This window comes from Dermacentor andersoni, chromosome 7, assembly GCF_023375885.2.
Source record: "Dermacentor andersoni chromosome 7, qqDerAnde1_hic_scaffold, whole genome shotgun sequence".
NCBI classification, from domain to species: domain Eukaryota; kingdom Metazoa; phylum Arthropoda; class Arachnida; order Ixodida; family Ixodidae; genus Dermacentor; species Dermacentor andersoni.
This window is the reverse complement of record NC_092820.1, coordinates 104,818,642-104,839,930: the sequence shown is the minus strand read 5'-3', so window position 1 is coordinate 104,839,930 and position 21,289 is coordinate 104,818,642. Positions and strand designations below refer to the sequence as shown.

Below are 21,289 nucleotides of genomic sequence, written 5' to 3'. Positions count from 1 at the left end.
CTCGTTTCATGCGTAGAACAGGAAAAACAACGTTGGCGATTAGTGAGCGCAATTTTTTTGAAATAAAAGGTACTTACAATAACGTCCTTCCCGATGTCATTCTTCATGCGCTTGAAGACCTTTCCATAAGTGGTAGACCATACGCGTGGATATTCAGCTACCCTAGCGGATGTACTATTTTTCTGTCGACGGCTGACGGTGAAACGGACAGACACCAAGTTGGCCGTATGCTTCCACAAGAGGTTGTTCTCGGTGCTATGTTGTTCAACATCACGCTCATGGGCCTTCGAGCTCAGCTCCCTGACAATGTTATCAGCGCAGACACGGACGGCATATGCATATGGACATATGGAGTAACGCGTCCATAAATACTTGCAAGACTACAACGGGTCACAACCATAGCATCAAAATACTTGCGCCGTCAAGGCCTGCTATTTTCCACAGCAAAATGTGCTGCAATGGCATTCGCAAGGAAAGCAATGACACGGTATCCGATATTTGTTGATGGAGCAGTGATCCCCGCTGTCTTGCACTATATGTATTTAAATGTCGGCATTGACCGTAGCCTATCTTGGTCGAAGCACGTCAGTGCACTACTACGAAGCAAATTATCCAGCTTTATACTCATCATCCCTGTTGTAGCTGAACTTACAGCCAGACGGGGCTCCCCTGAACAGTATTTTTCAACTGCATCACGCGTTGTTGGTGGGCTACCGCCGATACAGCATATCTCTGCTTTTCAATATACGCTAAATTTGTCTTCGGTCGTTGGAAATCGTTCATGCTCAAGCTCTGCGAAGATGCCTAGGCCTGCCACGCTGTACATCGACTTCCAGCACCATACAAGAATCACGGTCCTATCCAATTGAAGCTTACGTGTCCTACACTCGGTAGAGGTGCCAGCGAGATATAGACTGTGGCAGGACTTTTCGCCTCCCGGCTAAAGTCAAGTGGCGCCAAACCAGAATGCTTCACCTAATTCGCGTGGGCGTCGCCTTCACTTGACGCTCTGCACATCTTATCGGCCGTGAGGATAGCTCGAACTGTGAACGCTTCCGAGTGTCTGAGTCTTCAACATCTGTTTTCGGACAGCCCTCTCCACGGATCATAGCGAGAAATGCTGACTTCAACGCTAGCAGGCATTTGCAGGCAAACATCGTCCGAAAGTACTACTTTGTCCGCAATGTGCGACCGTACAATAATATCAATAGCTACAAAGGCTGCTCGGGACTACTTGAAGATCACCGGACTAGATGCAAGGCTTTATGGAAACCACTGTGTTAGCGTATATATGAATCCCTCCTTCCTGTCTTCATCATATTTCGATGGGGGCAAAATGCGAAAACACCCGTGTGCTTAGATTTACGTGCACGTTAAAGAACTCCAGGAGGTCGAAATTTCCGGAGTCCTCCACTACGGCGTGCCTCATAATCAGAAAGTGGTTTTGGCACGTAAAACCCCATAATTTAATTTTTTGTCTTCATCATAATATTCACATCGCTCTTTCCGTACCCTTTCCTTTTTCCCCTGTGCAGCGTAGCACATTAAAGCATGCTCGCTCATGCCGACCTCTCTGGCTTTCTCACCCGTTAAGTTTCTGTCAATTTCCTAGAAGTTCCTCATGGACAGCACGGCATTCAGGGTAGTAATTAAACATTTTCTAATTGCAAATAATCATTAATTTGAATCGCATGAATAACAAAAGTACTTGTGGTTGCTCTACGCCAATTTGATCAATATACACTTGGTTATCTTAGCGTAGAAGAGGCCGTCTTTTTCGAAAACGTGATGCTGGGACACCCTGTATATGTCCATACAGTAGTTCTTACCCACATGTCGCGTATTATAGCCGGATCATTGCATTGTGCAGCGCCTTGTGTTCCTCTTTGTCGTTTGTTCGTCTCCCTACAGTTTATTGCATACTACCCAATGTTCCCATCATGACCCTCTATAGATATCCCTAAACCGTGTAGCAATGCGGTCCGTGCATTTCCTTCTTTGTTTTCGCATACGCGTTCACAACACGCTTTTAGAACAGGAGCGTTCTTATTGTTCCTTGGCAATGGAATTACTGAATGTGAACAAAAAGGCCCACTAACTAAATGGGGTAGCGCATGCCACTGTACGGGGGCCAATACTATCTATGGTTCGTAAACTGACTGTCTGTGCTAGTCGTATGCACCGGTTGTGGAACTACTACCCCATTTGGGTAGTAATGCCACAACCAGCACGTTACTAGCAGACCTTACTAGAATATTAGTTAACTGTGACTTGCAGATTTTGGTTAGTAACTGACTTGATATTTTTAAGAGTGTACAAATTCTACTCAACTCGTACTTAGCGAAAGGGGAGTAGGGGGGATACTATGACAAATAAGAATGTTAAGGTAAATGCGTAAGAATCAATTACAAATTTTGTAAAGGAACACTCTTTTAGCAAGTGTGGAAAGCGTTAGATGGCAATTTTATGCCCAATGCCCCAGTCAGGTCCTTAAGATATTGTTTCGTCAATTATACTGACGTTAACTCCGCGTGCTGGCTTCATAACTCTAGCATGATATCTTCTGCCCAATACAGGATCGAAATAAACTAATATAACATCACGCGTGCTTTAGCTTTCGTTATACTAAAGCATGTGCTACAGTGTCGCATTGTGACAAAGTAACCTGAATCACCCTCCCCCTACGCATTCTGCCATCCTTTCGAGTTTTCAAACCCCGCGAGTTACAGGCACAGTAAATAATATTATTGAGAAAATTTAAACACCCCATATTTGCCTAAAAACATTAAAGAAACTTGATTGAAGTATACTCTACCACTGACGCAATGAAACTTAGGAGCGCAAATAAAGGGAGCAGAGAGAGAGAAGAAACATTATTAATGAATGGTCCGGCAGGAGCAGAGAAAAATAAAACACTGGTCGAACGCCCATTTGCGAGTGAAGTTTATTAGAGAAATCAGATGATATTGCTACGGAAGGCTGAAAGAAGAGAGAGGAAGACGAAGATCGGAGACGCTGGCTGGCTGCGTGTTGTTGGTGGTCAGCCACCTTAACTCCTCTGACTCATCCTGTATATATATTGTAAATATGGTCTTTCCATACTGACAACATCACCGTAACATATTGGTGGGAGGTTCTGGGTACCACGGCTGGAAACCGTGCTCCTCAGTGAACGTCGCATCACCGTCCGCACCATGAATGTCCTTGAGCACGCGGAATCAACGTCGTTGCCGCCTCCAACCTCACCATCGCCAGCTACGCTGCTATCACTTTCGGTTGTGATTGTGCAACCCAAGGATCCTGGAACTTTCTGCGGGACCGATGGCGCCCACGTCGAAGAGTGGTAGGTTATGTACGAACGCGGGAGTGGAATTACCAGATGGGACCTTACGGTATTGCTACCTAACATTTTGTTCTACCTAAGAGACACGGCAAAGGTGTGGTAGGAAAACCACGAAGAGGAGCTAACCGGCTGGGGCCAATGCAAAGAGAAGTTGACAGAGTTGTTTGGCAAACCAGCCGGCTGTAAAATTGCCGGAAAGCACGAACTGGCCTTCCGTGCCCAATCCCCCACGGAGTCCTATGCCTCGTACAACCAGGACGTGCTGGCACTATGTCGTAAAGCCGATCACGAGATGAGAGAAGCTGAGAAGGTCGAGCACGTACTTAAGGGCATTGCTGATGAAGCATTTAATCTGTTTGTAGGAAAAAGCTGCTCTACAGTTGATGTTATCATTAAAGAGTGCCGACAATTCGAGCAGGCCAAAAGCCGACGCGTCTTGCAACCATTCGCCAGAATTCCCAATACTGCCACAACGTCAACGTGCAAAGATCAACCCGCACACCAGCATGCGTCGCCATCAGAGGACATGGTCCGAATCTTTCGACGTGAACTGGATGCGACGGCGCCCGCAGCTTTTTGCTCGCGTAGCCCTAATACTACCACTTTTTCTGTTCCTCTCGTACAAGCCATCGTTCGGCACGAACTTGAAAAAATTGGTTTACATTCAGTGTGTGCTGTCGCCAACCCTATAGCTAGCGAACGCCCTTCTACTATTTTCGCTTCACTCCCACGCTTCTCTCCACGTTATCGCAACCGGACTGTGTTGAGAACTGTGGATGACTAGCCCATATGTTTCACCTGTCGCTGCATTGGTCATGTTGCCAGATACTGTTGCAACTCGTGGCCTTCAACACCTCGCACGCCGACCAACCTGATCCGTTTTGATGCAAATACCCGCAATCTTTCGTTCACCGCCCAGTCTAACAGCGCCGACATCTTTGTTAGCAACACGTGGTACAGCCGCTGACCATCGCCGCGCGGACAACAGTCTCGTTCAGCGCAAACACGTCGTCCATCTTCCTGTTCGCTGCAGCCACGTCGCCTTTCGTCCCCTGTGCCGCTTGGCCGCACGCTTTCGAAAAACTAAGAAACACAGCCCTCGGAGGTGGTGCTGCATTGCCTACTACCGCAGCAAATCCTCTGTCTGTGCCCGCAAGGAGAAGTGCAATAGACGTTTAGATATACGGTACCTGTCCAAGCACTCATCGATACTGGAGCCCACGTATATGTGATGACTGCTAGCCTACGTAGACGCTTAAGGAAGGTCCTCACCCCATCTGCTGCTTGGGTGCTTAGTGTGGCCGACGGCGGCGTGCTGGTTGTTCTTGGAATGTGTACTGCGCATTTAATTATAGCTGGCCTCCCTACTTATGTTCTATTTGCTGTGATCAACAACTGCCCTCATGACATTATCCTTTGATTGGACTTTTTATCCCCACATTCTGCTCTCATCTACTGCCCGACCGGCGTTCTTCAGTTAGAACTGCCTCAACTCGCCGGTGATCCCAGTACCGCCCCACCGCACTTGGGCTCGCTTCAATATGTGCGTCTGTCTCCCGAGGCCGTTACTTACGTCACTTGGACCACCCAGCCCCAGCGTCCTGACGGTGAATATGTGCTCACCCCAACATCGATATGCTTTTGACCCAGAACGTTGCTGTTCCGCATACGTTGTTCACAGTTAGTAATAGCGACGTCGTTCTACCACTTCTGAATTTCATCCTATGCCCTTAAGTGATTCCGACAGGCATGTTCTTGGCCAGCTTTTCTAGTTGTTCCGAAATTGACATTGAGAGTCTGAATGCCGAGAGTAGCTTATTAGCGCCAATTGGAGCTCACAGCTCTGGTTGTTTAACGGATGACTTCCAACCAACTAGCACGGATCGAATGTAGAAAGTCAGTAATTACATGAACTGCGCGATGGAGATCCCACTGTTTCATTCAAAGCTTGCTCATTATTGTCTTCTCGCTAATAAATGCCTTATGGTGAAGTATGGGATAATGCTTGTCTTCAACGTCTACACTAAACGCATAAGAATTTCCAGGATCTGTTCATCTTGAAAAGTATGCCTATACCTCAGAATTGGGAATCCAAGCAAGATCACGAAACAGCGAGTTGGCTTAAATGAGCCCGGGAATACCGAGACAATTGGGACTCCCATGTATTATTCAACACAGACATAGAGCACTCCCAAATCACAAAGAACTGCTGTAGTGACTCAGTGTTAATTTTTCTTCTGTCTCATCTCTGTTGCCTTTTCGCGCTACTAAACTTTTTTATGAAAGGAAACCAACTCGCCGGACATGTTGTAATAGTTCCACTTACGTATTTCAAAACCACTGATTAGTTTGCTGACAGACGAAGACTCTTATTTGACGTCTGTTTCCAAGACAGAGTGCCGGGAGAACATATCTAAGGCAAAGCAGAGAAGCCTGCCGTAGGCCAGAGTCCTCTAGACTGCTAGTATGCTCAGGGTAGAAAAAGAGCAACATTGATGAGGATCGTGATCGACAAGCTGTACTGAGTATAAGTATAATGAATTTGATATTTTATATTTACATTACTTACTTTGTCTGGATAGAAGGTCCTGAAGACTTTATTTCCAATAAGTATCCAAGGTTTTTGGGAAAAAAGAGAAACGAGAAGAGCAAGAATAAGCATTGTGTCCTTCTGTCACTAGGTGCTCATACAGAAGTGTGAACTGTTGGCGATTACAGTAGCCTGACGTCACAATGATGGTGCAAGAGACGCGGGTGATGCGTAAGGGTATCTGTGAGCAGAGGTGCCAGAAAGAAGGACAACTAGCATAAATCAGAAATTCACATTTCTTCGCGCTATTGACACGAGTAAAGAACGCTTGCGATAACCAAAATTTTATGGCACATAGTGCCCGACTATGCGGTAAGTGTCATGGGCAACGGGTTTATTTACAAGTTATTCCAATGTTCCATGTGGCTTTTTTTTTCTCTACAAAGAAATAGGCGCAGCTGCGCGAATGGAGTTCTAGGTTAAATAATGATCACGCTAAATAAACGTTTCGCGGCATGCAGGGTATTCTGTCTTAGCTTGTCTTTGAAACGGCGTGGTAACATTGTGCGTCCGTTTTGCATATCGTAAGTTTACTGGGAGCCAACCTTTGTGACACTAATGCAACTACATTCTCATTACCTTTTAGAAAAAAAGCGAGTTTTTGGGTGTGCTTATCCAGTCTCGTATATTCTTCCCTGATATGCCAGTCCTACTCAAGCAATGGATAATAAAATCCTGAAACTGTAGGACATTTTTCACGTTAGCATCATTATAGAAGTGGAACAGAATCGGTTTATCTGTCTGTCTGTCTGTCTGTCTGTCTGTCTGTCTGTCTGTCTGTCTGTCTGTCTGTCTGTCTGTCTGTCTGTCTGTCTGTCTGTCTGTCTGTCTGTCTGTCTGTCCGTCCGTCCGTCCGTCCGTCTGTCTGTCTGTCTGTCTGTCTGTCTGTCTGTCTGTCTGTCTGTCTGTCTGTCTGTCTGTCTGTCTGTCTACGATTTTGCGAAAGCTGAATGACACGATCGTACTTTTAATTGGTTCAGGCGAGCTGCCGCTAGCCCCTCGGTTCCGGAATGATAACAATGTGTAGCAGCAAGCGTTTGCATACTTACCGCAGTCTCTGTAAGGCACACAGTGGCCGTCCCACCTCTGGAATGTTCCTTTAACACATGCGCACCTTTTCCTTAATCCGGTGCATTCCCACCGCTTAACTCCTGGACACAAGTCTCCGGGGACCCCCACATTACGATCGCAAGGGACTTTGTGCTCGTCGTGCTTGCATCCTGAAGTGATGAGAAAGAAATAGACCCTTGTATAGCGCCATGTCTTTTTTTGATAAACGATGGTAGCCTGGGAATATAAATTACTAAAGCGTCCAATCGCCTAAAGATATATATATATATATATTAAGGAAGATAACCAACGTGCGCACAGAGTCAGCAGCATCGGCAGCATCAAGCGCGCGGCAGAGGCTTGAGCTCGGGAACTGCTCGGTGCATGCTAGAACCGGCGGTCGCTACGAACCCCAATAAATCTCCTTTATAAGTGGTGGAAGTGCTCGGTAACGTTCCATTCTACCATCCTGGAGCTCCGTTCTCGGACGCTACCCTCCGCCATGCCGGACGCCGACCAGCAGACTCTTCCATCGCCACCCGTCCCTTGCGCTGGCACCGTTCGCCAGCGTGAGCCTCCCATCTTCAGTGGAACCGACGACAACGACGCTGAAGAGTGGCTGTCGTCCTACGAACGGGTGAGCGTTCACAACAAACTCGGACAAACTGGCTTACGTATCATGCTACCTCGCGGGCGTGGCCAGACTCTGGTTCAGAAATCACGAGAGGGATATCCGAACGTGGTCGGCGTTCATGACGTCGATTACCGAAGTATTTGACCGACCCGCCATCAGGAAACTCCGAGCCGAGCAGCGTTTGCGTACACGCGCACAGGACACGGGGGAGACATTCACCAGCTATATAGAAGACGTTCTAGATTTGTGCAGGCACGTGAACGTTGCCATGACGGAAGCGGAAAAGATCAAGCACGTCATGAAGGAAATCGACGATGACGCGTTCCAGATGCTTCTGGCCAAGGATCCGCGCACTGTTGTCGAGGTCATCAGCTTGTGCCAGAGCTATGACGAATTACGTAAGCAACGAGCTCTGACAAGGCGACATGCCACACCAAATGCGGCGTCACTCTGCAGCCTCACCCCCGGCCAAGAACAAGCCTCCTTGATAACCCAAATCAAGGGTTTTGTCCGCGAAGAAGTCGCACGACAGCTATCTCTGGTGTCCGTTACTCAGGAGTCTGCCAGCACTTTGCCATCTCATCTCCGTAACGTGATCCTGAAGCGGTCGCGGAAGCGCTGCCGGCTGTTCACCAGCAGGATGTCGTGACTACACCAGTCCCTTATGCTACGGTTGCTACAATGGCCATGTTGTGTCAAAGGTGGGCATTCGCCCGGATCCCGAGAAGCTACGTGCTGTTACTGCATTCCGAAAACCTATCACTATGAAAGAGCTACGCAGTTTTATCGGCCTCTGCTCTTACTTCCGGCGATTCGTTCGAAACTTTGCGCCAATTATATCGCCTCTCACGCAGCTCCTTGGTGGCGCTAGAGATCTCTCATCATGGTCTCCAGCGTGTGACGGCGTCTTCACAACCATGCGCCGTCTTCTCACGATGCCACCCATCCTTCGCCATTTTGACCCTCAAGCGCCAACCGAAATCCATACCGATGCAAGCGGTGTAGGCCTTGGTGCTGTGTTGGCACAGCGTGAAGCTGGCCACACAGAATACGTTGTCGCATACGCGAGTCGCACGTTAACCAAGGCGGAGACCAATTACAGCGTTACAGAAAAGGAGTGTTTGGCCATTGTGTGGGCGCTTGGCAAGTTTCGCCCATATTTATACGGCCGATCGTTTGACGTAGTGACCGACCACATCGCACTATGTTGACTGTCGACCCTCAAAGATCCATCAGGCCACCTTGCCCGCTGGGCATTGCGAAACGAAGAATATGACATCCGCGTGGTTTACCGTTCCGGGCGAAAGCACTCCGACGCTGACACGCTATCCCGATCGCCGCTTCTCCCGAAGGCCAGTCACGACTTCTACTGCGAGTGCACATTATCCTCTCTGTACGTTGACACTATCGCTGCTGCACAGCGTAATGATCCCTGAACTGCATCTCTGCTGGACCTTCTCTCGGATACGTCGAAAGCTCCGGCGTCACGTACGCTCCGGCGCCAAGTTCCTCATGTCGCGATTCGAGACCAGCTACTATATCGACGCAATTATGCCCCAGAGGGACGCACCCGGTTACTCGTCATTCCGAGAATCTTGCGATGAGAGCTCTGCACCTCGTTCCACGTCGACCCTCATTGTGGCCATGCGGGAGTCTTCAAGGCCTACGAAAGACTTCAACACCGCTATTACTGGCGGGGAATGTACAATTTCGTTCGAGAGTTCGTCCGCTCTTGTCATGAGTGCCAACGCCGCAAAGCGCCACCGCACAACTCCGCCGGTAAACTCCAGCCTTCACAACGCCCATCCCGACCCTTTCATCGCGTGGGCATATACCTCTACGGGCCACTTCCGCTGACTCCTACCGGCAACAGGTGCATAATCGTTGCGGTAGACCACTTAACCCGTTATGCGGAGACTGCAGCTCTACCAAATGCTACAGCGCAGGAGGTCGCCAGTTTCATACTTCGCCGTTTTCTCCTTCGTCATGGAGGCCCACGTGAACTTTTAAGCGACAGAGGCCGCGCCTTCTTATCTGAAGTCGTCGAACAACTGCTTGCTGAATGCGCTATTGTTCATCGTAAATACACTGCTTATCACCCACAGACTAACGGTACCACGGAACGCTTTAATCGAACTCTTGGTGACATGCTCGCCATGTTTGTCTCACCTCATCACTATAATTGAGACCTAGTTCTTCCGTTTGCCACGTACGCCTACAACACCGCGACTCAGGTCACTACCGGATTCTCACCCTTTTACCTTCTTTACGGCCGTCATCCTTCGCACACAATTGACACCATTCTGCCCTAACGGCCGGACCCATCCGAATGCCTGCCGATCGCGGAAGCCGCCAGACACGCCCAGGAATGCCGCCAGCGGGCCCGCCGATTCACCTCGGGCGACCACAACCGTCAAAAAGCCATTCACGATGCCCAGAACTCTACTCCCACTTTTCTCCCGGGCGTTCTCGTCTGGTTGTTAGTGCCACACCGCACGCCTGGGCTCGCTTCAAAACTCCTTCCGAAGTACGACGGGCCATACCGCGTTCTCGAGAGAACATCACCCGTTAATTACCTGGTTGAGCCGCTAACGCCGCCGTCCGACATGCGACGTCGTAACTGCGAAGTCATTCACGTTCAGCGTCTCAAGCCGTATCACAATTCTACCGTCCTTCCGGAAAACTAAGTCGCCAGGATGGCTCCTTTATTTCCGCGGGGCCATTGTAAGGAGGATAACCAACGTGCGCACAGAGTCAGCAGCATCGGCAGCATCAAGCGCGCGGCAGAGGCTCGAGCTCGGGAACTGCTCGGTGCATGCTAGAGCCGGTGGTTGCTACGAACCCCAATAAATCTCGTTTATAATATTATACTAAGCCAGCAGGGACTTAGAAATGGGAAGAACAAAAACCTACAAACGTGGGAAAGTGTATTCAAGCGTCAAGTCACGCTTAGCCACTCCTGGTTTAGTGAGTTTGTAAGAATAAGGGTGTTCGACGCTCGGTCTGGCGGAAGCAAGGAATGCACGTTTTGACAGCTTGAGAACGGAGAGTCGGCGGGCTTTATTCAAAAGTAGAAGCAGTTTTGCCGAGTGGCTGTGGTGGTGCCCCAGTCGGGCAGCTGCTTCTGTTTCGAAGCCGACGACGAGGCACGGTGAGGTAAACAGGATTTCCGGATCGAGAGGCAAATGCCCCAATGCGAGGGACGGCAAATTGATGTTCGGCAGCTGCAGGGGCTCCGCCCCCCCCCCCCCCCCCCCCCCCCGTAGTATGCCGGAGGATTAGGTGTGAATGGCAGAAGGAATGCAGAGTAAATGTTTAAGATAGGCTGGTTTCACGCAGTCACACGACGCCGTCTCTTCCTTGTAGCGAACTTCAATCTTGAAGGTTTTCCCTGAACGCAGTCACACAAAAGGGGCCTTCACAAGAAGGAGTCAGTGGTGGCTTGATAGAGTAGCGCCGCAGAAAGACGTGCGTTGTTGTGTGCATTGTCGGGGAATTAAACACAGGCTTCCCGCGGGTGATACGTGGAAGCGTACGTCGAAGCTGGTCGAGCCAAGAATGTAGCCTCTCTAAATGCTGCGCGGCCGCTGGCGGAATGCCTTGCTGGGGGCGGAGAATTTGGCCTGGAACGCAGTTTGCTTACGCATACAGCATCTTGGCTGCGATGACTCCGAGGTCATCCTAGCTCCAGTAGTACTAGAGGTAGCGTTTCCACCCTGTGCTGCCAGTCAAACATGGCCTGACTGGCAGCACTGGGTGCTTCTGCCACTGTGTCGGCTGTGATGTCTTGTAGAGGTGTCGCCCCAGGCCACCTTGAGTACCGATCGAGACACGTGAGGAGGTACCTTAAATTTTGGGCGGGAGGAAGAGGCCTCACCAAGTCTAAATTCATGTGATCGAAACGACTCTCTGGTGGTCGAAACGTCTGCACTGCTGGACGCATGTGCTGGGTCACTCTCCCTGGTTGACAGACTTCGCAGCGTCTTGCCCCGCTTCGAACATCTTTGTTGTTCTCTCGCCAGACGAAGCGGTCTTTGATGACCCTCTGTGTCGCTATGACACCGTGATGGCTTTATCCCGTGCAGTGAATCGAATATAGGCCGCCAGACATGGCGGGCACAAAGGGGCGAGGAGCTGCTTGCGATCTGTCGCACGTGACCATTGTTGTTGTCTAGGGAAGCGGCACCTCCCCAAGCTTGTGTGCCGAGCCTTTTTCCCTCAGTTGGGGCCGCTCGGGGTCATTTTTCTGGGTGGAGGCTACAGCTTCAAAATCCACAGGGCCAGCAGGTACAGCGCCGATCCGCGATGGTGCGTCAGCTGCCTTATTTTCGGCCGCTGAGATTTCCGTAGAAAATTTTAGATAACAGAAAGTTGCCGTAGCTCACGTTCTGAGTACGAGGAACTGTTGTTCTTGAAATCTAAAATTAATTGCTTTTGCGTCAAAATTTAAATGCTACAGCCTTCAAGAAAGTAAAGGAAATGCTTGACAGCGATATGGATGACCAACATCTCCCTCCTGAAGGTAATGTCGCAAGCTTCTGTAGGTTCGAGACGAGTTGAGAAGAAGCCCAGCGGTCTCCAGTTTGAGCCGTTGTGTGCTGCAGTACTGTACTCACTGCTGTCGTCAACTCGTCTACCGTAAGGCGAGTTGGCGCGTCGGAAAACAGATGAAGCAGCAACACTGCACTCGACAACTATGGTCTTGCTTCCTGGAAGGTGTTTTCGTTCTCTGAGGACCTGTGGCAGGTAGGCGCTCTTTTTTGGAGTCTCGAAGCAGCAGGTCGGTAAGCGACTGAAGAACTTGCGCACAGGGTGGTATGAAGCGCCTGTGAAAACTTATCATCCCCAGAAACTCGCGCGGCTTTCAGAAAAGGGCTGTACAGGGGAAGTCCTCGATTGCCCGCACCCGAGATTCCAGTAGCTTAATGCCTTAGAGTGAAGTGCGACAGCCGAGAAAATCCAGCCCTTCTACTCCGAAATTGCATTTCTGGGGCTTGAGGAGCAGGCCACGTTCATCCAGTCGCTCAAATAGAAGGCGGAGGTACTCTTTGGGCTCCTCGTCTATGCGACTTGCAACGAGAATGTCGTCACTCATTAAACAGAAATGAACCGATGTCCGCGCGTAGCCTCGTCTACAAACCCTTGACAAGTTAGTGGTGCATTCTTCAAATAGTAAGGCGCACGGGCAAACTCACATAGGCAAAATGGAGGAGTTATTGTTTTCTTCGGAGTGTCGCTCGGTTCGACAAGAATTTGGTCGTACGTGCTCATCAAACCGATTTTGCTGTATATTTTGGTGGAGACGGGGATAATGACCCGAAGTAGTGACGGCATTCAAAGCTCGGTAATCACCACAAGGACGCCAGCCTCCCCTGTCCTGTCTTGGAACTAGATGGATAGGTGAAGACAATTTGCTGGAGTGAGGACAAATAACGGCGAGCTGAAGAATGGGTTGGAATTCACGGTGGGCGACTTCCAACCTCCGTCCAGCGAGCCTCCGTGGCCAGGTGGCGACAGGTGGGCCGCTGGTGGTGATATGATGTTACCTTGTGTTTCGCTGGCCGTGCATCCTTTCGGGGCTTCGTGAGTTACGGAAATCAGCAAGTGTCAATATCGTACGTTGAGACCGGCTGAAACGTACGGATACCAGATGAGGCGAAGTTGGACTGCAGGCAATGTGCATAGAGAAATGTGACGTTATCCTTTAGGCGCGTACCGCGAATACTCACATCCAGGTTGAAAGGGCGGAGGAACTCCGCTCCCAGTATGGCAAAGCCGACATCGGCGATAACTAATACTCATCTGTGCAAGCGCTGGTCTCCGATTTCTAGTGCTATTGACCGGAGTCCATACGACGCGATGGCAACGTTGACCGCGTGGAGCGTGGTTATTGACTTGCCACGTTGGCGATCTGCAGCCGTGGGGCGAACGATAAGACATCACGGCTTCCCTGTCTACGAAGAGGTGGGTGCAGGTGACGCGGTCGACTACGAAGAATAGGCGGCTTGCGCGAGGGCCGATGTCGCATGCTGCCGTTAGCCGCCGGCTGGTGTGTTTCCGGCCCACAAACTGGGCTGGGTGCAGCGAGTTCCTTGTTCGTGAAAGCGACGGTGGTGGCAGCACAACTGCCGCGGCTCTTCTCTAGGCACTCTGCGAGACTGTGAAGGCGAGTGGTTGCGCCGAAGTTGGTCGCCAGTGTTGCCACTCGTCATTAGCTTCCCCAGTGCACTTGTAAAGCGATTGACTGTTTCCTGTGAGCTCGAGAGTTGGTCTGCTGGCTCTGAGAGTCCCGCAGCGGCGATAGATAGCTATGCCACAGGCTAGCAGTCGCATATCGCGTCAGCGAGTGCAGCTGGCCGAAGGAGACTTGTCTCCTCTGAAACCGCCAGTATCACGTGTGCGGACTGTGGTAGACATGTGGTAGACATGTGACAGACTGTGGTTGGCCACCGGGTTCTTCAGGCAGGATCTGCTGGCGCCTACTCTGTTGCTTTGACTCGAGGCACTGCAGGACCGTGAGTTTCAGGTCGTCGTATGCTGTCGCCGAGTGTGTACCCGCTGGCAAGTCGTCTATGACATCGGTGATGTCGGAGAGTAGTGCGGCGATACCGTGCGGCTACTTTGGTGTCTGTGAATCGATGCACCGGAGTTGAAAGTACGACTCTACTTGCACACAACAAACTCGGGGGCTCCTGTGCCAAAACCTGGGAAGCTGAAGCTCTGCGCCGATGGCAGGAGGCGTAAACATGGCGTCGTCTCTGTCAGCAGGTGTAGGATCAGCGTCGTCTATGGCTAGTGTTCGAAAAAAACGTAAATCGAGGTGTAAAGATGAGTGTATTTTTCAATAAATCAGTTGTAAATCTGGCGACAGTGTGCGTGTGTGTGCGTGTGTGTGTGTGTGTGTGTGTGTGTGCGTGTGTGCGAGCGTGTGTGTGTAAGCGTGTGTGTGTGCATGTGTGTGTGGGGGGTGTACCTTCTTTTAGTCCGGCGTCTTGGTTCTCGCTCGTTTCTTTTTCAATTTCGTCATCTCAGTATGCCTCGTTCGTTCAACCTCAAGTGTTTTCAAATTGGGATGAACAGTGAGCCTCCGACCGTGCAAGAAATAAGCGAGAGTTGACACTTCTGGTTCATCCAGTGTAGTATACACACATGGGGCACTGCACAATTCGCTCCTACTGTGTCAAAAGGCTCAGCTATTGGCACGCGCTCTGCACACAGTCCTGCCATTGGGGCACCGGTGGGTTTCACACGGAAACGAGCACACTGCGAGCACTTCGCGATCACTTTCTTGATGCACTGCCCGGGAAGCCACGATCCGGAATCTCCCCCGTAGCTCTGCCGCTGTAACTGCGATTCCAGCGGGAAGAGACGTTTGTGGCACTGTGGCCGATCAGCTGCATCACCTGATGATCGCCAGAAAGAAGTAGAGGGCTCGTGATATTAGACTGGGTTAATGCGTTTTCTAGTGCTCTTATGCGCAGAAGTCCGTTGTCCTCCCCAAGAAATGGCTGAAGATCGTTCATCCGCGATGATGTCTTGATGGTGCGCCCAGCTTTCACTGATGCTATTTCGATTGAGAAAGTTTGAGCTCGGGTGCAGGAGAGCCAGTAAACTTGTGCGCGTTCAATTTTCACAGCCAGTAAGACATTTTTTTTTGAACCTGTTAGTCGTCTAGAATCATCGCAAACGTGAGGACTCAGGTGGTCACTCTAAGCAGGCGAGACGAGGAGCTATGTCGGCTCAATTCGAAGAGTGCGGGGCCGGGCTCTGTTTACGCATGTATAACGGCGGTATCAGGCGCACATTGTTCCATCACAAGCTATTTCCAGGTCCCGACAGTTATAGTCGGAGGCCATTCGGTCCGCGTTGGTAGCCAAGTTGGCCCTCTCTGCCAGAGGTCGTTGGGGCAGAGTGAACGCGCTGGCGTTCCCCTACAAGTAAGCCTGCAGGGTTAGTCCCTTCCAGAGCAGTGGTTCCATTGTGAAGATTCTGTTACGTCACGTATTTCGGAACAATATCAGGCACTTTACGCAGCCAGTTTTTCCAGTCTTGCGCTTGTTCTGAATTTCCGTGATCACACGACTTCTCATTTCGCCAGAGGCAATGAGAAACTATTTTCAATGGGATAAGAAATGATGCTGCAAAACCCAGTTGGTCACGCATTCGAGCCTAAGTCTGCAAAATGACCATCATCGAGATACTGCGTGACCACCGTATCGTACTGAAGTAGAACATCGTCACTCTTGAACAGTCGGCGGAGGATTTTCTGTAACCTTTTCAACACTACCTACCGGTTATTTTTATTTCGACGTGACGCACCTTCCAAGGGAGGCTTACTTCTTAGCGATGCTCCCGTACCTTAACATTGTTGTTAAATTATTTCAAAACAGTATTATTATGCTCAGATCAAACTCGCTGCTCAGTTATACCCATACTCTCAACCTGTCCGAATTTCTGCAGCGATGTTGACAGATTGTCGAACATGGAACATGAAGTTCGAAGCACACACACATTTGTCTGCCTCCGTCGATGGACCAATATGTCATTTCTTATTGGGCCGTCCAATATCAATCCGAGTACCGAGTTCCTAGCCAACAGCTCTTTGCGGGTCTCATTCCATGTCGCGTCTTGTCGTAATGTTTTCAGTATTATATCTACCCCGATTACCAAACTTGTTCGCGGTCCCTGTAGTGTTCCAGGATAAGCAACCGCGTCAGCGAGGGATCAACAACGACTTGCTATTATTTTGACGAGGTCGTTGTCACGCGGAATCATAACAGTGTATTCGTAAATTTCCGGTATTCCAATATCCTAAATCCGTCAAACTGACTCTGGAGTGAAAGTTTACCCACCCTTCATCGTGCAATGCGGCTGGACCTTTACGGCCAATGACGCGTATGCATAATTCCTGTATGAATTTGAGCTTCAGTTTCCACTATAATTCTTCCCTGACGAAAGTATGTTCGCTGCCTCTTTCAAGAATGCCTCGAACGTAGCAGCAAAAATTTCGGTCCTCCATCCATGGTCTGAACGTTTGAAGTGCAACAGGAGTTTAAATTTGGCAATGGTTCTGGCTGCCTACTTGCCTAGCATGCATTGACTCACTGCTGAGATACTGTTTTCGTTCAGATGTAACCACCAGATGTTGTCATTCACCCTGTCGCGGAAGAGGTCCCAAAACCACTGCCCTTTCATCGTGGATTCATCGAACCTCAGTAGGTTCAGATTGGGCAGTGTTGGCCCAAGTATGTCACGGGCACTCACTTGGGGGCGGTTCTCGGCAAAAGGCTTTCAGCTGATAGGTTGTATGGGCGGTGTCTCAAAGCGAATACGTATACAGGTGGTCGAATGATTAACCAGCTCCAAAATGTGGTGTAGCAGCAGTCCAAGAGGGCCTGCAGCCTAGACTTTATGTTAATGTGACAGCGTTAAAGGCCACGTGTTGCAGAAAATCCAGCGTTGACGTCCCGCATCCAGCGTCGATCATCTTGAAGCGAAAAATTGTTCCGTACCAGGCGCACCCAACCACGCAATACCTCCGTGTAGCACAAAGACGTTAGCAAACTAATTGAATTTCTCAATGCAAAATGTGTCATAATCATCGTAAAGTACGACTTACACACAACCCTACAGACATGCTAACGTGGGACTGCAATTTGAATATACCAACAGGCGTTTGACCGCCCGCTAAACAAGGGCCCTATAACATAAAACTATTCGAATATGATTTTATTCCATTCTCCTGACGTCAACGTTGCGTAACCGCCGACGCACGCATCGAGCGGTAACCCCCAGGGTTGCCTGAACAGACCAATGAAACGCTCTCCTCGTTCATAGGAGATCACTTTTGTTTGCTTGAAAAACGAATAACATTGCCTACACTGAGCGGCTTGCCTTATCTAATTGGCTGACAAGAGGTGAGGAGCACGCTCACGTGGAGAGGGATTCGATGGGGCCGAGCAACTGCACTCAAAATCGATAACCGGATCAAGAGGGTCGTGCCGGCGTCTGTGATTGGTCTGCTTTCCCTTACTTAGCTTGTGCTGGCTGGTCGAAAGTCGAAAATCGCGGCAACATGCAACGGAAGCTTAAGTATGACGCCGAAACGGGTTCTCAGCAAAGAAGAGTTGGCAGAACGAGGTCGTAAACGTGCCGAAAGTGCTCGAAAACGTTATACGGCCACGCAAAAAAGATTTAATATACGCAAATAAACCTGTGCTCTCCGGCAGGTGCGAGTCGCCAGTGCCTGATCGATAGGCGGCAGCCATCTTCTATTCCTTTTGGAACGGGGCAGCGTGCGGCTATTCAGAAGAAAATTCAGTTTTGTTCGGCATATTAATGCATCTTTCAGGCGTACACATCACTTTGACGCGGTGAGTTTTTGCGCTTTTGTGACGTCGCGTGACTAGAAGGTGAAGTGGGTGGATCTCGAAAACTTGTGACCAATAGCCGAGGGCTAATGGCAAAAAGGGGTCGAATCAGAAATAGCTATTTTTCTTGTGCTCGGTCAAATCATGCCCTTTCAGTGCGTACACTACATATCAAATGGAGAGCTATCATGGTTTGCGTGACGCCGTGTGACAGACAGGATAAGTGGGGGTGGTCCAAAAAAGTTTTTGACCAATCGCGGTGGGCTGATTGCAGAATTGGAATAGAAATGTTTGGAATAGTTTTACGTTATAGCGCCCCAAGTGAGAGTTTCTTTAGTGGACGCCGTGCTGTCACAAAAAATCACCGCCCCTTCTAGTCCATGAAGATGGTGGAACAGGGAAGCTGTGTTAGTTACACCGAGTGCTACACCATGCAAGTCAAGCTTCGCAAGCAGTCTGTATTGCCAATCTTTTGGTTCACCATTCGTTCACCTCATTTTCGCTTTTGCGGTAGGCAGCTTGTTCCTCAAGAGTACCCACTGCTCGTGGTATTCCCATACTTGTAGCTGGGATTCAATGTGTGGAACCGCTAATCCTATGCTCCATATATACGGCGCCAGGCCCACCACTGGAGTTGGATTAGCTTGACGATTGGTGTAGCTGCCGGCACTTCTTGCGCCAGCAAGAAGTGCCGGCAGCCACGCGCTCCTAGTATACTGTTTCAATTGCAGGGCGCTGTTCGTTGGCCGCAAACCGCCAGCATAACATTTTTTTTCTTTCGCGGCAGGGTGGAATCAATCTTCGATAAATTTGGTGCAGATCCGGCTCAATCGCCGAAAACGGCATTGAGCCAACTCCGGAGGGGCCACCTGCCACTCCGTAGTTTTCAGGAGGAGGCAGAGCGGCGATACACGCACACCTAGAATGTCATTAAAACAGCTTTGTCATCCACATAATTTGAGGTTTCTTTTGACTTTCCTCGACCGTTTCCCTTGAAGTGTTACTGGGGCTAATAGCTTACTGCATTATTGTTGGCGCCGACGTACACGGCTTTTAATTCATAGTTTCGCTTTATTTACGCAAATCGTGACAACAGGAGGACACGCGCATTACAAGCCCTAGTGGCGGCTGCCTGGTCCGTATTTTCGCACTTCAACATTATTTTAATCTTCCACTGCAAAGACCACGCACATACACAATATATTTGAACTTACACGCACGACAAAGCTTATAATATTTTTGAGAGAGAAGGCGGTAGACAATTAAAATTATTTCTGGAGGTATGGATAGCCTATGCCTAGATAATGAATGTGTTGCTGTAAGTTTACATCGCCTCAAATTGCATTGCGTGCTTTTCTGACCCAGAAAAAAGCTGTAGACTTCAGTGATCACTTCGGCAGATACTTTATCAACGGCGTCTGCAATGCACGTGAGAGATGTGTGTATCAGTATTGGTTCTCTTTTCAGTAAGCAGTGCTAAGGATTCATGAAAAAAATTCGCAGTTCAGCCCAAAAGACGAAGCACTGACTGTGATAGCAAATTGTTAGATCGCTGTACGAAGTAAGTATAGTAGTTTTATCGGCCATATTAACTTCTATACATTCGCTTACTAAGTAAATTAACAATGATAAAATATGTAAGAGTGGCTCAACGAGGACGTAGAAACAGACACACATAGACGGCGCTTCAGTAGAGCTTACACATTCTATCATGGATTCAGATCAACTAGCCCGTCAACGTGTTTAAACTAAATTAACCGACAGGGTGTCACGCGCGCGCTGGCAAACATGAGCACACGTCGCTCGACGACAGCATAAACTGTATGTGAAAACGCTTGAGTTTGGAATCGCGGCAGCAACCGCGAGACAACTTACCTACGAGCATCTCTCGCTTCAATGCGAAAGACTCGTCTAAAACACAGCATATACGAAGCTACCGGCAAAACTCGCACTCTGCGCATCGTGGATCGCTTTGACGATGAAGTCAGCGCGTGCGTGCAACTTGTCCACGTCGCAGATCACTTTCAAGGCACACGAGTGCTGGCAACGCGTCCCTACGGCGTCCGCAAAGGCGTCCGTAATTCGCGTGGCCAACTCCGTAGTAGCCGCTGCGACTGTCTCCACCACGGAGTGGTCTCCACTCTGTACGGAGCGGCTGGTGAGGAGGACATCGAGGTACCATAGTAGCAGCGGAAAAGAACGCCCCTCCTCCTCCGCCTGACCGACCTGCCTCACGCGCCACCGGAGAGGCCACGCATGCGGGCCGCGGTCCTCAATATCGCAGCGATATTGAACCGTTTTCGTCGGCTTCTCCTCACACGCTTTCACTCGTACGGAACCTCACGGCAATGACGACAGCGACGCCAACGACAGAAACGCATCTAAATTTATCATGTAATTCCTATACCTCTAGTAATTTGCGACCTTTATTAGGAATGGAAACATTGCCACTTGCAAGCGGAGGTCATAAATATATACAGCTGTCCCAATTAACTATCGTGCACCCAAATTTAAAGAAAGAACAATTGCGTACATGTTACGCGGCGATTTTTTCGGCGTTTCAAGCAAGCTCGTGAAATATGAAATAAAACCATGCGACTGCGCGGTACCAGTACCACGGCACCAGGACAAGTTGCTATTCAATATGTGGTTCAGAAATTACGCCGGTGCCACTTGTCTCTGGTGTGTGCGATAGCAGAGCCACGCGTAAATTTTTTATCTTTTTTTTTGCCACAATACCTATAATCACAAAAGCTAATTGACAAAGTCGGTGAAAAGATTTAAAGGCGTGTTTTCTTCCATCCCAATCGTCATGTCTTTCTCTAATGAGCAGAAGTAAAACATGATCCTTCCCTTGGGAGCTGCAAATGGCAGCAAGAAGAAGGCCGGAAATGTGAACGATACATCTTCGATCGCACACCGACTGGACAGCGCTACGTGGGCGAAATTCTTGAAGGAGCGGTGGATGAGTTCCTCAGCGAAGTCCTGCTATCACGACTTCCACTTCTGTGGTATCGTCAAGATGGGGCACCAGCACAGTAGCAGCCAAGCACGAATCTGACTAGTTGCGACTTTTCATGCGCACTGGATTGGAAAGCACGGGCCTGTAAAATGATCGGCTAGGTCACCTGACCTCTTTCAACTCGATTTCTTTTGTTGCGGTTATGTGAAAGATCGTGCTTGCATGATCGAGACGCACGTGAGAATAGCTCAAGGCGAGGATAACGGATGTTTGCCGTAGATATACAGCGTCAGTCATTGGGAAAGCCACCGAAGATGTGATAAAGTCGACTCAGCATTGC

The 21,289-nt window shown here is 49.5% G+C and overlaps 1 protein-coding gene across 2 annotated transcripts in view; it reads right to left on the bottom strand.

The window, feature by feature from the left end:
• LOC126534730 (uncharacterized) overlaps positions 1-21,289 on the bottom strand; it is a 99,126-nt gene that overhangs the window by 44,304 nt on the left and 33,533 nt on the right. Inside the window, exons 3-4 of one of the 2 annotated variants that reach the window (XM_055072571.2) lie at positions 6,983-7,153; positions 5,913-5,938 (exon numbers count right to left, since the gene is read on the bottom strand). In XM_055072571.2, coding sequence (XP_054928546.1) covers positions 5,913-5,938; positions 6,983-7,153 — 197 coding nt within the window. The remainder of the gene's footprint in view (positions 1-5,912; positions 5,939-6,982; positions 7,154-21,289) is intronic. The other variant, XM_055072572.2, reaches the window with a different exon arrangement.